Source organism: Dama dama, chromosome 12 (genome assembly GCF_033118175.1).
Source record: "Dama dama isolate Ldn47 chromosome 12, ASM3311817v1, whole genome shotgun sequence".
Lineage (NCBI taxonomy): Eukaryota > Metazoa > Chordata > Mammalia > Artiodactyla > Cervidae > Dama > Dama dama.
The window spans coordinates 64,545,514-64,562,468 of record NC_083692.1 but is presented as its reverse complement, the minus strand read 5'-3'; the positions used below and the strand labels follow the sequence as shown (position 1 = coordinate 64,562,468).

At 40.6% G+C, this 16,955-nt stretch overlaps 1 protein-coding gene across 1 annotated transcript in view; it reads right to left on the bottom strand.

Moving 5' to 3' along the window:
- EHD4 (EH domain containing 4) overlaps positions 1-16,955 on the bottom strand; it is an 84,921-nt gene that overhangs the window by 57,934 nt on the left and 10,032 nt on the right. The window contains exon 2 of the mRNA XM_061157488.1: positions 4,034-4,210. Within this exon, the coding sequence (XP_061013471.1) occupies positions 4,034-4,210 (177 nt within the window). The remainder of the gene's footprint in view (positions 1-4,033; positions 4,211-16,955) is intronic.

The following is a 16,955-nucleotide window of genomic DNA, read 5'->3' as shown; positions in this document are numbered from 1 at the left end:
TGTCTCATTAAGGTATTTTAGAACTCTTTGTTCTAGATGCAACTTCTTTTCATTGTTCAAGTATGTGTGCTTGTGCTTAGTCGTGTCCAACTCTTTGCCACCCCATGGACTGTAGCCCACGGGGCTCCTCTGTCCGTGGGATTTTCCAGGCAAGATTACTGCAGTGGGTTGCCATCTCCTCCTCCAGGGGATCTTCCTGACCCAGGGATAGAACCCTCGGCTCTTGTGTCTCCTGCATTGCAAGTGGATTCTTTACCACTGCACCACCTGGGGATCCATTCAAGTATGACATTTCTATAATTCAAAACTGTCTTTGGGGGAATTTGTCTTCATTTCTCAGAAGCCCACTGAAAACTTTCCTAGAAACCAGCATTAGAGATTGAGGCTCAGTTCCACTGGTTTGCTTAATGCTTCCAGGCTGGTACCATCTTACAAAGAACCAAACTCTTTTAAAGATGCCCCAAGGGGCAGATGCCCAAGCCCTGTAATGGGAGGGCCAGAATAATGAGACCTATCCTGTGGAGGTGGTGGAATCAGTGGTTGCTCAGTGAAGTAGGGGGTGAAAGTTCTTCATAGCAGACAACCGAATCTATTTTCTGTGAAGTCTGGTTTTTTACCTAGTTCCCATAAAGTATGCTAAGTAAAAATAAGTTTGCCTGCCTTTAGAGCCATGCCTGCTGCTGTTCCCAAAGGGATGCTATAATTATGTATACAGTCTGAGCACACCATACTAAGTGACTCTCTTCTTTATGCCAGTACTAGGTAAAATAGCAGCACTGTCATGTATACATACAACTTAATCAGGCTATTTACTCTTAAATACACTATTAATTTCCAGGGGGTACATCCATGACAGGTTTCTCAGGTAACTCAGTGATAAAGAATCTGCCTGCCAATGCAAGAGATGCAAGAGACTCGGGTTCAATTCCTGGTTCAGGAAGATCCCCTGGAGGAGGAAATGGCAACCCACTCCAATATTCTTGCTGGGACAATCCCAATAACAGAAGTGCCTGGTGGGTTATAGTCCAGAGTTGGACACAACTGAGTGGCTGAGCATACACACACATCCCTGACATGTGAGCCTCATGTATACATAGCCACCAGGTGGCTAGAAGGACAGAAACTCGTCTTTGCTGGTGTTTTGTGAGGTGCAGGGTGGTAGACAAAAGGGAAGAGGGAACCTGAATTCTAGCCCTGTCTCTGCCTTTTCTTGAGCAAGTCATTTTACTTCTTTACTCTCAATTTTCTCACCTGTAAAATGGCCCCAGTATCATCCATTTTATTAGCCATGAAAAGAAGGTGTATGTGAAATTATTAATCAATGATTTTGGGTCCCTGAATATTCATTGGAAGGACTGATGTTGAAGCTCCAATACTTTGGCCACCTGATGCAAAGACCCAACTGATTGGAAACGACCCCAGTGCTGGGAAAGATTGAAGCTGGAGGAGAAGGAGGCAACAGAGGATGAGATGGTTGGATGGCATCACCGACTTAATGGACATGAGTCTGAGCAAACTCTGAGAGATAGTGAAGGACAGGAAAGCCTGGCGTGCTGCAGTCCAAGGGGTTGCAAAGAGTCGGACACAACTTAGTGACTGAACAACACATTTGGGACATTGTTATTATAATCGTTATCATTGTTGGTGGGCTATATAAAGGACAGCCTTGAATGTTAGATAGAGGAGAGAAGACAGTGATTCTCGGATCAATGTCCTCCCGTTTGGCTGCTGAGCACAGTGGTCACTAGCAGGCCTCGGCCAGACGGCTTGGGTTCCAATCCCAGAACTGCCACTTATCAGTCAAGTGGCCCCGTGGAAGCTAAATGGGCCTCTATGTCTCAATTTCTTCTCTTTACATTGGGGAAAATAGCCGCAGCTATGTCACAGGATTTTTGTGAGAATTTAGAGCTAATTCACCAGTAAAGTTTAGACAGATAGTAAATGCCATATAATTATTCGCTATTCTTTTTCTGTGTATTCTGAATTCAATTAACACTTGATGGGTGGATTATGTTCAGCAAGTTTTAAATTCTGAGATAAAGAATCTTGTCATTCAGAATCTTTCCTGAAAGCTTCTTTTCCATACTCATCTGCTATACACTTGTGATTTGAGAAAAAATAAATATGTTAGGGAAGTAAATCATCTGCCAAAATAAAGCCAACAGCCATTCTCCCTTGTTTTTCCCTTGTGAATAGAGACTTTATAAAATGGGAATTTGAAAAAGGTGGCAGCTTATTTCTTTCTTAAGTCTTTGTCAGGCAAAAAGAGAGTAAGACTAAGGACAGTAGCAATGGAACCAAAGGATTCCAGGTAGACTTTCACGGAGAAGGATCCTGTGCCCCGCACTTGTCAGGGCCTCTGGAATCTTCCAGGGCCAGTTCTGGGACAGGAAACCTGGCTGTTGCCTGCCCCGAGACCATGGCCCCTGGGAGGCCCTGCTGGGGGAGCTTCTAGTCCCACTCCCCCGCAGCTGTGATCCACTCGTCCTGAGAGACCCCTGGGGTTCTCCCTCCACGGCTCAACCCCTACTTTTCCTACAAGGAGACAGGGTGGTGCCAAGCAAGGTTGCTCTGGGGTTGAGAAGCGTTCTTCTTCTAGAGGAGAAACTCTTAAAGTGGAAAAAATCATCTGGAGAGTGTTCTGTCAGTCACCGTCAGCAACAAGATGGAATTTCTCTGTGACTCCATCTACATCATCTGTATATTTCTATTTAATCTGCTGCCAAGTTCTCTTGCTGCCACTTGGACGCCTTCTTCGATTTGCTCTGGGAGCATAAATTAGCTCTTAGGGGAGAGTACCGATCCCCAGAGAGTTGAGTTTTTCACAGAGGGCACCTGTGGAGGTTGCCTGGGCCACTCTTGGCAGAGCCACCGCACAGCACTCTGGCACATCATTCATTCCATGGTCCTTGTGAATGGCACTCCCTGGAGTTGTGCAATCAGGCGCAACTCTCAGCCTCTGGGAGAACAGCTGTCAGCTGGGAGGATCTTTTCCGCTTTTTTTTTTTTAATCTAAAAAGCAGAAGTGTAGTTTCAAGTCTTTCATCTGTCATCTCTAGTTCCATGTCTCCCTAAAGGCGTTTGGAAGACCACTCCCTGGTTCTGAACCTCCCATAGCCCACTCCCTGCAACTAAAGAGACTCAGGTGGTAGACTCATAAAAGAGGGAAATGGGGGAGTGAGGGGAACTCAAGAAAGAAGAAAGAGAAACGGGTTTTAAAAAAATAGGCTTGGAGTGACAAAAAGGAAGAAGGAGGGGGTGGTAGGAGCAGATGGTGCCTGAAAGTGCAGAGCTGTGTCCCAGAGAACCCGCTGGCTTGTCCTCGGTCCTGGACCTCACTGCGTCTTGGGAACTCTGGAGAAAGGCAGTACAAATACAACACTGCTGCAATCCAGACAGAGCCTCAGCTATCCTACAACCTCACCTCTGCGAAATAATGACCATGCAACAAACGTAATGTTGGGCTGTTCTGCCTCTGTTTCCCCTGCCTGGCTCTAATGAATGAGGATGCAGCTCAAAGCACGGGACTGAGAAGCCAAAGAGACACCCAGCGAGGTGGGGTGACTGGTCCTGGAATAACCAGGATTAAATCTGGGTGTCAGGAGAACGTCAGTGGCCCTCTGGGCTTAGTTCTCTGTGTAGGAGGTCCTGGCACACAATGCCTGAGAGTTAGCCATCCAGCCACCATGTAATGTGGCCAGCACAGGCAGCTCACTACCCCACAAGGCAACCTGATCCTTTCCCGTGAGGTTCAGATTATTAGAAATTTGTTCCTTATACTGTGCGGCCCTGTAATGTCCAATCCTGGGCCTTGGCTCTGCCCTCTGAAGCCACCCAGGGTAGGTATAAATGATCACTTCCTAAGAGAATCTCCCCAATATTTGAATATGATAAGCGTATTTTCTTATAACTTCTCTCTTTCAGAATACACATATTCTGTTTTTCTGGTTTTGAACTTTTACACATAACTGACAAGGATTCAAAGAACAGCTTTAAACAACTGGTCCAAAGATGGCAGTCTGCCGGTCCTTACCGATTGAGGAAGGCATTTCCAAAGCGACCAAGCTTTCGAAAGGGCTTTTTGGGGTCCACGACTAAAGCGTTCCCTGGGGTGTTGCCCTCGGTTTCCCCATACATCACAGCGATGAAGGAGTCAGTGGTGGGCTCTGGCCCAATCCTCATGCCTGGGAAGTCTTGCTCCAGTAAGTATCTGAGAGAGGAGGGAAAAAAAAGAAAACAAACTTAGCATGGTGTGACACAGCAGTGGGCTAAAAAGCTTGCTGGGGCCACTAACTTGGAACATAATCATTTAAAAACCCAGAATATAACCCCCAAGGAAAAACAGAATGATTGGCATTGTACTCTTTTGCAAATAATGAATTTTCAAAGTTTAAAATCTGCAGACCTACTTTCTCTCCAGTGTAAGGAGCCTAGTGATAGAGGCAGATGTGCTGCAGACTTGCTGGGCTTCTCAAAGTGGACCTTAGCTCGGCATAGCAATTTCCGGTCAGGTTCCATTGGCACAATAGCTACTACTCCAGAGAAGAGGACCCAGTCAGCTCCTATGCATCCTGGAAGACCCTGCTCAGGTCCACCTCCTTTAGGGAAGTGTTCCTGTCCCTCGAGCATGTTGGGGTCACCTGCTCTGTGGGCCCTGGGCACCCTGCGCCTGCAGCCATTACTATGGATGCTGCACTTCTCTGTACGTGGGTCTTGAAGGCAAGCCCATGTCTATGGCTGGATGTATTAATATTAATACATTCCCAGCACCCAGCACCACGCCTGCCCACAGAGGGCACCCAATGCAGCAAATGAAATAAGGAACCACCTCCTTCCTGGTCCCTGGCAATCAATGTGGCCCCACATCCTCTCTTGAGTATTTTACAGCTCCCATGGGATCCTGGAGGTGGTAACCATGGAAGACAATCTCTAAAGAATTCAGTAGCAACCCAGAGGCTGATAAGAGGAGGGCTCGGATTAGGTATCCGGATTAGGTATCAGTCCTAGCTCTCTGTGCAAATTGGAAAAAGATGCCCCTTCCTTTAGGCAGACCCAGCCCTGCACCACGGCTCACAGCTTAGTGAGCAGAACTCTAAGCTGGATTTTACCCTCACATACACTGTTGCCCAGGCACCCGCATGCAGTTTAACCAGTATACTGCAGCCTTGGCAGATGCCATTGAGAGGTCTCCTTCAGGGGCTGAGGAGACAAATTGGTGTGCTACAGCAGCAGTCTCCAACCTTTTTGGCACCAGAAAGCAATTTCGTGGAAGACAATTTTTCCATGGAAGGTGGTGGGGAGGGAGGATGGTTTTGGGATGATTCAAGTGCATTACATTTATCACACTTTATTTCTATGATTAGTACATTAGCTGCACCTCGGATCATCAGGCATTAGATATTGGAGGCTGGGGATCCCTGTGCTAGAGTGACATGGCTGGGGTGGAGCAAGGGAGCCAGAGGTAGAGTGATGGGGAAAGTGCACTTTCTGTGGGAAATGGTTGTGTCCCAGTACGGTTCCTCCCCACCCCCACCAGCACATCATTCAGCGGCAGCCATACAGAGCCCCTCCCTTCCTCCCCACCAAGACTTCCTTTCCATGATGGAGGAACACATTTAGGTGTGTTTATCATATATGGAATGGTGGGGGTAGGGGTGGGGACCACTCCCTCCTTCCTTTGCAACCAAGGAGAACATAAAGGAGGAAGGTTTTGGAATACTTTTTACTCATTATCAAGCAACAAGTAGAAACACAACACCTTCAGAGGACACTTGGCAGGGACAGTGAATGGGGACCAGGGGCGGGGACAGTGAAAGAGAGTCCCTGCTTGAGGTAACAGAGCTGTGTCCCTGCCCTGCAAGGGAGATGACCCTTCCCCCTGGGAGGAGGCTTAAGGGCAGAAACCCGTACAACATTTTCCAGCTCCCCATTCCTATATCTCACAGTCTACTTGGTCCTAAATCATTTTGTTTCTAAAATGTCTTGATCAAATTGAGGTCCAGAACCTGTGATTTTATCCCCAGGGATAGAGGGAAAGAAGGGAACTACCAAACATCCAACACCATCCTGCCATTTTTCTAAGAATAAGGAATTAAGTCACCCTTTAGACTCATGTTTTCTTTGTAAACAAAACTGAAATTGTTTAGCACTCTCATCAGACTGTACTTGAAATATTTCATTGATTAATTTTTTTTACATCAAAGTTTCAACATTTCCATGAACTTGTGGAGCACCAGAATAGATACATCATTTAAATACATCCCTTAAATTTAGAATAAATGTGAAAAAAATCAGATAATAGCACCCAGCATTTATGAAGTACAGTCAACCCTTGAATTACATGGGTTTGAGCTGCGCAGGTCCACTTACACATGGCTCTTTTTTCAGTAGTAAATACTGTAGTACTTAGTACATGAATGAGGAGATGAGGTTCAAACCCAGCAGCCTTGAAAGGAAAAATTTGAGCAGACCCTGAGGTGTGATGCACCGAGACAAGTTACCCATCCAGCCACACGCACGAGGCTGAAAACTGTGACACTTTTTTTTTGAACACCACAGAGGCATTCCCAAGCTACAAGTTTAAGGGGCTTTGTGGTGTTTTCTGCCACAGCAAGAATTCAAAGGAACAAGAGGCCACAGGAAGACTACAGAAAAGACTCTACCACAGCCCCCTGCATGGGCATCCTGTGCGCTGGGCTGGGTTTTGTCCCCAGTTCCACCTCGCTCTCCTTTTCCTGTGTTCTCAAAGAGGGCTGCCAGCTCTAGAGGTAACTGCTCTAGGAATCTCCAGCCAAGTCATCAACGAAAAACAAGATAGACATTTGGATTCCAAGCAGCTGATAGAAGGGGTGGTGGGGAAGACAGGCAGGAGACCTGATATCACTTTGTCCCTGTCTGCTGAGGGTCATGGTTCAGCCTTGTCCAACTGGCTCCTGGCACCCTGCTCAACCTGTGTCAAGGAGTAGTTTTCATGCAAGGATATAGGTAGACAGTGTCTTTCTTCTTCCATTGCTGAGGTTTGACAATTTCTCTTTGACTTCATAGAAAAAATTGTTATTTGTGACACGGGGAAGAAAAACATCTTCAAGACAATAAAAAGTCCCTCAACATCCCCAAGCACCATCTTCTCAAAGATGGGCTTAAGAATAACTAAAAAATAAGCAAATAAACTAAAAAAGGCACATTATTCAATGACAGATATCTAAAATTCGAGCCACAAACTCCATCTCCCCTGAGTATTCACCCATGCATTCTGTCTGGGTTTTGTCTGAAACACTTGGGCTTGGAATAGTGGAAAAGGCATTCATCATTTTAGTAAAAACACCTAATGTTTGAGAACTTGTTATGTACTAAAGTCTTTATATGAATGTAACCTTATTTCATTGTAAGTTCCTTATGGGGTAGGTACTATTTTTATGCCCCTCCCCCCATTTTACAGATGAGAAAACAAAGGCTCAAATAGATTTAATAGTTGATTAGAACCTAGGATTTCTTATTGGTCCTATGAGAGCACTACCTGTCTTAAATCAGACTTGAGAGGCTAGAAGTCTCCAACAGGCACATTTGTAGGAATGGGTTCTGTGAATCATAACAAATACACAAATCTAAGACTTTTTAGTTGGTATTTAATCATTGAGTAAGCACTCCAAAAAGCAACAAGGCACATATATTTGGGGTGTTTTATGAACATTATTATTGATATTATTTACTTGCTTATTTGGCTACACCGGCTCTGAGTTGCAGCACATGGGATCTAGTTCTCTGATCAGGGATTGAACCTGGGTCCCCTGAATTGGGAGCTCAGAGTCTTAGCCACTGGACCACCAAGGAAGTCCCATGAGCATTACATTTTCATTCTCAAGCCAAATTCTAGAGAAATGGCCTGTGTCATGCTAAACAAGATTTTAAAATGTTTGTGCATACATTGGCATCTGTGCAGAGAGTTTTGAGGCTCAATTCATTGCTGTGTCTGGGACATTTTTCAAAAGCGCATTTAACTCCAACAATTGTTCCTTTCAGTATTACTAAGGTTTTAAACCATATATGAAGTACGGCTTTTGAGTTCAGCAGAGAAACAGTTTTATTTCCTGATTTCTAAATCCAGGTCTGTGAGTTAAAATGCATAACAATTTTTAACGTGTTGGAGGGTTTTACACAGTGTATTTTCTATTGATAATACCTGATCCACCATTTCACTAGGAGAGGGACTGAAAAGAAAAAGTTTGTTTTTCAACTCTGATTTGTCCTAAATCTAGAAATGATGCTTTTAAAGCAATTTCCTTTGTCTATCTTCATTTTTAATACCAAGAAATGGAAATGGGAGAAGAATCAAACATTATCATAAAACTCTTATTAAAATGGTACAGAATATATAATTATTTCCTAGCAATGAGTTCTACCACCACCACTGCTTACGATACCACCAAACAATGGATGAAATTACGTCGTACAGTTTATAAGGCAATTTACACATAGGCTTTATCACTTCACCCTCATTGTTGCTGCAGGAGGTATTTTTATCCCTAGCTTATAGAAGAAAAAAAACTGTGTTTATGACAAGCTAAGCAGCTTTCACAGAACATTAATATAGGATAATGATTAATTCTTAACATTTTGATATATTTCCATCCCATCATTTTCTGCAAGTATTATTTTTCATTATAAAATTGAGATCAAAGCATTTAAACTTTGCATCTAGACTTTTCACCATTAGTTATTCCTCATGCCATTAAAAATTGGAAGAAAAAATTTTTAATGGCTGCATACTATTCTGAGGTGAGTATGTATCAATTTAGTTTGCCATTTCCTTAGAGTTGTGTATTGAAACAACTTCTTATTTCTTGCTATTATAAATAATGTTGATAGAAAACAAACTTACAGTTACCAAAAGGAAAGGGTAGGGGGGAGGGTAAATCAGGAGCTTGGGATTAACAGATACATACTGCTATATATAAATACATAAACAACAGGTGCTATGGTACACCACAGATAACTATAGTCAGTGGCGTATAAAAACATATAATGGAAAAGAATCTTAAAAAGAATTTGCGTGTGCACATGTGCATGTGCATGCGTGTGCACACTCACACACACACACATATACATAAGGTCTTCCCAGGTGGCTCAGTGGTCAAGAATCCTCCTGTCAATGCAGGAGATGCAGGTTTGATCCTCTGGTTGAGAAGATCCCCTAGAGAAGGAAATGGCAACTCACTTCAGTATTCTTGCCTGGAAATTTCCATGGACAGAGAAGCCTGGAGGGCTGCAGACCACGGGGTCACAGAGAGTCAGATGCAACTGAACATGTACACATACACATATAAATATATATGGGAATCACTGCTGTACAGTAGCAAGTAACACAACATTGTAACTTAACTATACTTCAAATAAATAAAGCTGAGATAAGTATCTCTGGGCAAATATCCACTTAAAAATTTTGCTGTTGTTGTTCAGTTTCTAAGTCATGTCCAACTGTTTGCGGCCTCATGGACTACAGTATGTCAGACTTCCCAGTCCTTCACGATCTCCAGGAGTCTGCTCAAATTCAGGTCCATTGTATCAATGATGCCATCCAACTATCTCATCCTCTGTTGCCCCCTTCTTCTCCTGCCCTCAATCTTTCCCAACATTAGGGTCTTTCCCCAAAACAATTTTAGCCTATTTATTTATTTTTATTAAAGTATAGCCGATTTACAACATTATATCAGTTTCACGTGTACAGCATAGTGACTTAGTATTTTTACATATTATACTTCATTAAGCTCAGTTCAGTCACTCAGTTGTGTCTGACTCTTTGCAACCCCATTGACTGCAGCACGCCAGGCTTCCCTGTCCATCACCAACTCCAAGAGCTTGCCCAAACTCGTGTCCATCAAGTTGGTGATGCCATCCAACCATCTCATCCTCTGTCACCCCTTTCTCCTCCTGCCTTCAATCTTTCCCAGCATCAGGGTTTTTTCCAGTGAGTCAGTTCTTCACATCAGGTGGCCAAAGTATTGGAGCTTCAGCTTCAGCCCTTTCAACAAATATCCAGGACTGATTTCCTTTACGGTGGACTGGTTTGATCTCCTTGCAGTCCAAGGGACTCTCAAGAATCTTCTCCAACACCACAGTTCAAAACCATCAATTCTTCAGCGCCCAGCTTTTTTTTTGTGGCCCTTAATACTTCATGAAAGGTTATTACAAGATAACTTTAAATATTTAATCTTCTTTGAGTTACTGAAAAACTAAGTCAGGCCAGACTTCACTTCCATTTTATTTTTTTTTTAATTTTTATTTATTTATTTTTAAATTTTTTTTTCACTTCCATTTTAAAACTCTATGTCTTCCTTAAGTGTGAAACCTAAGTTTTCATTTCATTTCTGTCTTTGCCTTAACTAAAGCATTGACTTATTATTACCAAGACTGCTTGTTCAGATGACATCACCCTTGTAACTAATCTACCTACTAAGAGAGTGGAGCAAGAAACTGGAATGGCCTGTTGGACCAAGAATCTGGAATTTGCTAGGTAAAGCCTTTTACAACTCTATTTTCCCAGCTATGAGTGGAATTTAAATTCCTTGGGGTTGGGATGTGCTGAAAGCACGCTGATATCTAGTCTGTGCCATAATCTGGAACTATTCCTCTCCACCTTCCATGCTGCTCTGGAAGGAGGGTGGGAAAGGGAAAGGAAGGAAAGGAGAAAAAAGGGAAAGGAAGTCTACTGGAATCAAACATGCTTCCACGAGGAGGGCCCACATCTGCATCTACACTCCCTGTCAAGGGGATAACAGCCAACACATGCCAAGGAAAGGGAAGGCAAGCACCCAAACCAAAAACAGTCCTCACACCAAAAATATATTAAACCCACACAAGTTATGCAGGGATGCTCCCTCATATAAATAGCCCTCCAAGACTACGGAAAATAACTGCTTCTCCTAAACTCATGGAGTAAGAGAAATATAAGCACAATGAAGAAGCAGAGGAACCACTCCCAGTTAATACACTACTGACCAGAGGATTTCTCCAGAAACTAATGCCTGTGGCCAGTGATTTGTTATGTGAACACTGAAACATCTCTGGTCAATAATGTTCGGGTAACAAAAGACATATTAGTATGTCTCTGGTCAATAAGTTTTTAAAGACCAGGAGAATGCCCCTGTAGGAACACACAATAAAACAGACTTCTTCAGTCTAGTAGACACTGGGTTCAAAAAAGAAATAATGAAAATACTTAAGGAATTAAGAACAGCTATCTTCAAATTTCTTAAGGAATTAAGAAATGACGATTGCTGTACAAAGGACCTAGAAACTACAAGGAGATGACAAGAAAAATTAAATAATTAATTTTCTGAGACAAAAGCTGAGCTAAAGGCACTGAGCAGCAGAATGAATAATGCAGAAGACCAAATAAGTGATCTGGAAGATAGAATAACAGAAATTACTCAATCAAAAGAGCAGACAGAAAGCCAGATGAAAAAAAACTGAAAGCACTATAAGAGACCTATGGGATAACATAAAGGGGGCTAGTCTGCACATGATAGGAATTCAGAAGGAGAAGAAAGAGAAAGGGGGATTGCAAATGTATTTGAAGAAATCATGGCTGAAAACTTCCCAAACCTAAAGAAGGAAACAGATGTCCAGATACAGAAAGCACAGAGGTCCCAAGCAAGACAAACCCAAACAGACCTACACTAAAACATATTATATTAACAATGGCAAAAATTAAAGATAGAGAATTCTAAAGGCAGCAAGAGAGAAAGAAAAGTTAATTACAAGGGAACCCCCATAAGGCTATCAGCTGATTTCTCTATAGAAACACTGCAGGCCAGAAAGTGGAAAAATATATTCAAAGTCTTGAAAGGGAAAAATCTGCAACCTAGACTACTCTACCCAGCAAGACAATAATTTAGAATAGGAGGAGAAACAAAGAATCTCCCAGACAAGCAAAAACTAAAAGAATATAGCAATACTAAACCTGTCCTAAAAGAAATATTGGAAGGTCTTCTCTAACTAGAAAAGAAGCAGAAAGATATAGGAAGGAGGAAATCACAATTGGAAAGTAAATCACTTAAATTAGCCAGTATTCAGATCAAAAAGAGAAAAAAAAAAACTATTTGTAGAAGCAATGATAAACACAAGTAATAGCAAAAAGATAAACATGAAGATGTACAAAAGGGGATCAACATCATAAAATGTGGGGGAGGAGAGAAAGAGAAAACAGATTTTCTTTTTAGAACATGTTTGAGCCTATATGACTATCAATCTAAAGCAAGCAGATATAGGAAAGGGTTAATATACTTGAAAAACAGGACAACCACAAATCAAAAATATAAGATAGATTCACAAAAACTAAAGAGAACAGAAGCATAAAAGGAAATCAAACCACAAAAAGAAAAAAAAGAAAGGAACAAAGAAGAAACAAGAAATCAACTGGAAAAGAAGGTTTAAAAATGAGAATAAATACATACGCATCAAAAATTACCTTCAACGCCAATGAACAGAATGCTCCAATCAAAAGACATGGAATGGTAGACTAAATAAAAAACAAGGGCCTACAAACACTGCCTACAAGAGACCCACTTTAGGACAAAGGACACACATAGATTTAAAGTGACAGGATGGAAAAAGAAATTTCATACAAACAGAAATGACAAGAAAGCAGGAGTTACAATACTAATATCAGACAAAATATACTTTAAAGCAAAGACTATAAAGAAAGATAAAGAAAGACTATTTAACGATAAAAAGATTAATACAAGAAGAGGATTTTACACTTATTAACATATATGTACCTAATATAGGAGCACCCAAATATATAAAACAAATACTAACAGACACAAAGGGAGAAATTGATAAGAATACAATAATAGTAGACTGTAACACCCCACTCACATCAATGGACAGATCTTCTAGACAGAAAATCAATAAAGCAAAGAGATTCTAAGTGATACAGTTAGACTAAACATATTTTTAGGACATTATATCTCCCCCAGAACACAATACACATTCTTTTCAAGTGCACATGGAACATTCTTTAGGACTGACCACATACTAAGGCACAGAACTAACCACAAATAACTTAAGAGTACAGAAATGATTTCAAGCATCTTCTCTGACCACAACAACATGAACTAGAAATTAACCACGGGAAAATGAGAAACAAACAATAAATGGAGACTAAACAACATGCTACTAAGAAAACAAGGTGTCAACAAAGAAATCAAAAAGGAAATTAAAAAATACCTGAGACAAATGACAAAACACAGCTATACAAAATCAATGGGACACTGCAAAAGCAGTTCTTAGTAGACAGTTCATAGCAATATAGCCTTTCTTCAAAAAACAAGAAAAATCTCAAATAAACAACTTAACCTAACACTTTAAAAGAACCAGACAGAGAAGAACAAACAAAACCTAAAGTCAGCAGGAGGAGGAAATAATAAACAATGGGAAGAAAAAAATAAAATAGAAATTAAAAAAAGAACAAAAAATCAATAAATCAAAAAGGGTAAACAAAATTGACAAGTCTCTGGCCAGACTTACCAAGGAGAGAGAGAGAACCCAAATAAAATAAGAAACGAAAAAGGAGAAATCTCAACTAATACCACAGAAATACAAAAAACGTAAAAGAATACTATGAACAATTATACGCCAACAAATTCAATAACCTAAAAGAAATGGACAACTTTATAGAAACATACAGCCCACCAAAACCCAATCAAGAAGAAACAGATAATTTAAATAGACCAAATAGATTCTAAAATAAACTCGCTACAAAAGTCCAAGACCAGATAGCTTCACAAGTGAGTTCTACCAAATAAACAAAGAACTTACATTGATTCTTCTCAAAGCTCTTCCAAAAGACTGAAGACTAGAGAACACTCACAAAGACATTCTATGAAGCCATAACACCCTGATAGTAAAACCAGACAAAAATACCACCATAAAAGAAAATTACAGGCCAAAGTCTTTGATGAACATAGATGTAAAAATTCTCAACAAAATACTAGAAAACTGAATCCAACAACACATAAAGAAAGGTCATACACCATGACCAAGTAGGATTCATCCCAAGTTCACAAGAATGGTTCAACATACACAAATCAATCAATGTAATACATCACATTAATAAAAGTAAAAAACCACATGATCATCTCAATATATACAGAAAAAGCATTTGACAAATTGTTTTTTGCAAATTCAACATCAATTCATGATAAAAACTCTCACCAAAGTGGGTAAAGAGGGACTACACCTCAACATAATAAAACCCATTTTTGATAAACTTACAACCAATATGATATTCAATGATAACAAGCTAAGAATCTTTCCAATAAAATCTGGAACAAGACAAGAATGCCCACTTTCATGTCTGTTCAACATAGTATTGGCAGTCCCAGCTACAGCAATCAGACAAGAAAAAGAAATAAAACACATCCAAATTGGAAGAGAACAGGTAAAATTGTCACTATGTGCAGATGACATGATATTATATATAGAAAGTCCTAAGGACTCCACACAAAAACTACTGCTCTAATAAATGAATTCAGCAAAGTAGCAGGATAAAAGGTTAGCATTCAGAAACTGACTGCATTTCTTTACACTAACAATGAAATATCAGAAAGGAAGTATGCATACACACACACACACACACACACACACACATACGCACCTAGGAATAAACCTGACTAAACAGGTAAAGAATTATATGTTGAGAACTATAAAACATTAATACAAGAAATTAAAAAGGATTCAAAGAAATGGAAAGATAGTATCACGCTCTTAGAAGAATTAGCATTGTTAAAATGGCCATACTACCCAAAGCAATCTACAGATTTAATACAATCCATATCAAATTACCCATGAGATTTTTCACAGAACTAGAACAAATAATCCCAAAATTTATTTGTTGTTGTTTAGTTGCAAAGTTGTGTCCAACTCTTTTGTGACCCCACGGACTATAGCCCACCAGGCTCCCCTGCTCATGGGATTTCCCAGGCAAGAATACTAGAGTGGGTTGCCATTTCTTTCTCCAGGGGATCTTCCTGACCCAGGGATTGAACATGTGTCTCCTGCTTGGCAGGCAGATTCTTTACCATTGAGTCACCTGGGAAGCCCCCCATGGCACCATAAAAGACCCAGAATTGCCAAAGCAATCCTGAGGGAACTCTCCCATATCTCAGACAATACTACAAAGCCACAGTAATCAAAACACTGGTGGAACAAAAACAGCCACACAGATCACGGGACAGAACAGAGAGCACACAAACCCACACACCTATAGTCAATTAATCTTTGACAGTCTCTTCAGGAAGTGGTGCTGGGAAAGATGGACAAATGCATGTAAATCAATGAAGCTGATTTACAACATGCACAAAAATAAACTCAAAATGGCTTAAAGATCTAAACATCAGACATGATATCATAAAACTCCTAGAAATGGGTATAGGCAAAACAGTGTCTGACATAATTCAGACCAATGTTTTCTTAGGCAATAGAAATAAAAACAAAAATAAACAAGTGGGACTTAATCAAACTTACAAGATTTGCATAGCCAAAGGAAACTATAAAAAACAAAAACAACCAAATGAACAACAACAACAAAAATATGGAAAGACAACCTATGGAAAGGGAAGAAATATTTGCAAATAATGTGACTGACAAGGGCTTAATCTCCAAAATATACAGACAGCTCATACAACTCACCAACAACAAAATACCCAACCCAATAAAAAAATAGACATTTCTCCTAAGAAAACAAACAAATGGCCAGTGGGCACATGAAAATATGCTCAACATCGCTAACTATTAGAGAAAAGGAAATTAAAACCACAATGAGGTACCAATTCACACCAGTCAAAATGTCCATCATTAAAAATAAGTGCTGTCTACAAATAAATGCTGGAGGGAATACAAATACTATTAGTGGGATAGCTGTGAAAAGAAGAGAAGCAAAAAACAAAGGAGAAAAGGAAGGATATTCCCATTTGAATGTAGAGTTCCAAAGAATAGCAAGGAGAGATAAGAAAGCCTTCCTCAGTGATCAGTGCAAAGAAATAGAGGAAAACAATAGAATGGGAAAGACTAGAGATCTCTTCAAGAAAATTAGAGATACCAAGGGAACATTTCATGCAAAGATGAGCTCAATAAAGGACAGAAATGGTATGGACCTAACAGAAGCAGAAGATATTAAGAAGAGGTGGCAAGAATACACAGAACTGTACAAAGAAGATCTTCACAACCCAGATAATCATGATGGTGTGATCACTCACCTAGAGCCAGACATCCTGGAAAGTGAAGTCAAGTGGGCCTTAGGAAGCATCACTACAAAGCAAGCTAGTGGATGTGATGGAATTCCAGTTGAGCTATTTCAAATCCTAAAAGATGATGCTGTGAAAGTGCTGCATTCAATATGTCAGCAAATTTGGAAAACTCAGCAGTGGCCACAGGACTGGAAAAGGTCAGTTTGCATTCCAGTCCTAAAGAAAGGCAATCCCAAAGAATGTTCAAACTACCGCACAATTGCACTCATCTCACAAGCTAGTAAAGCAATGCTCAAAATTCTCCAAGCCAGGTTTCAGCAATATGTGAACCGTGAACTTCCAGACGTTCAAGCTGGTTTTAGAAAAGGCAGAGGAACCAGAGATCAAATTGCCAACATCTGCGGGATCATCAAAAAAGCGAGAGAGTTCCAGAAAAACATCTGTTTCTGCTTTATTGACTATGCTAAAGCCTTTGACTGTGTGGATCACAATAAACTGTGAAAAATTCTGAAAGAGATGGGAATACCAGACCACCTGACCTGCCTCTTGAGAAATCTGTATGCAGGTCAGGAAGCAACAGTTAGAACTGGGCATAGAACAACAGGCTGTTTCCAAATAGGAAAAAGAGTACGTCAAGGCTGTATATTGTTATCCTGCTTATTTAACTTATATGCGAAGTACATCATGAGAAACGCTGGGCTGGATGAA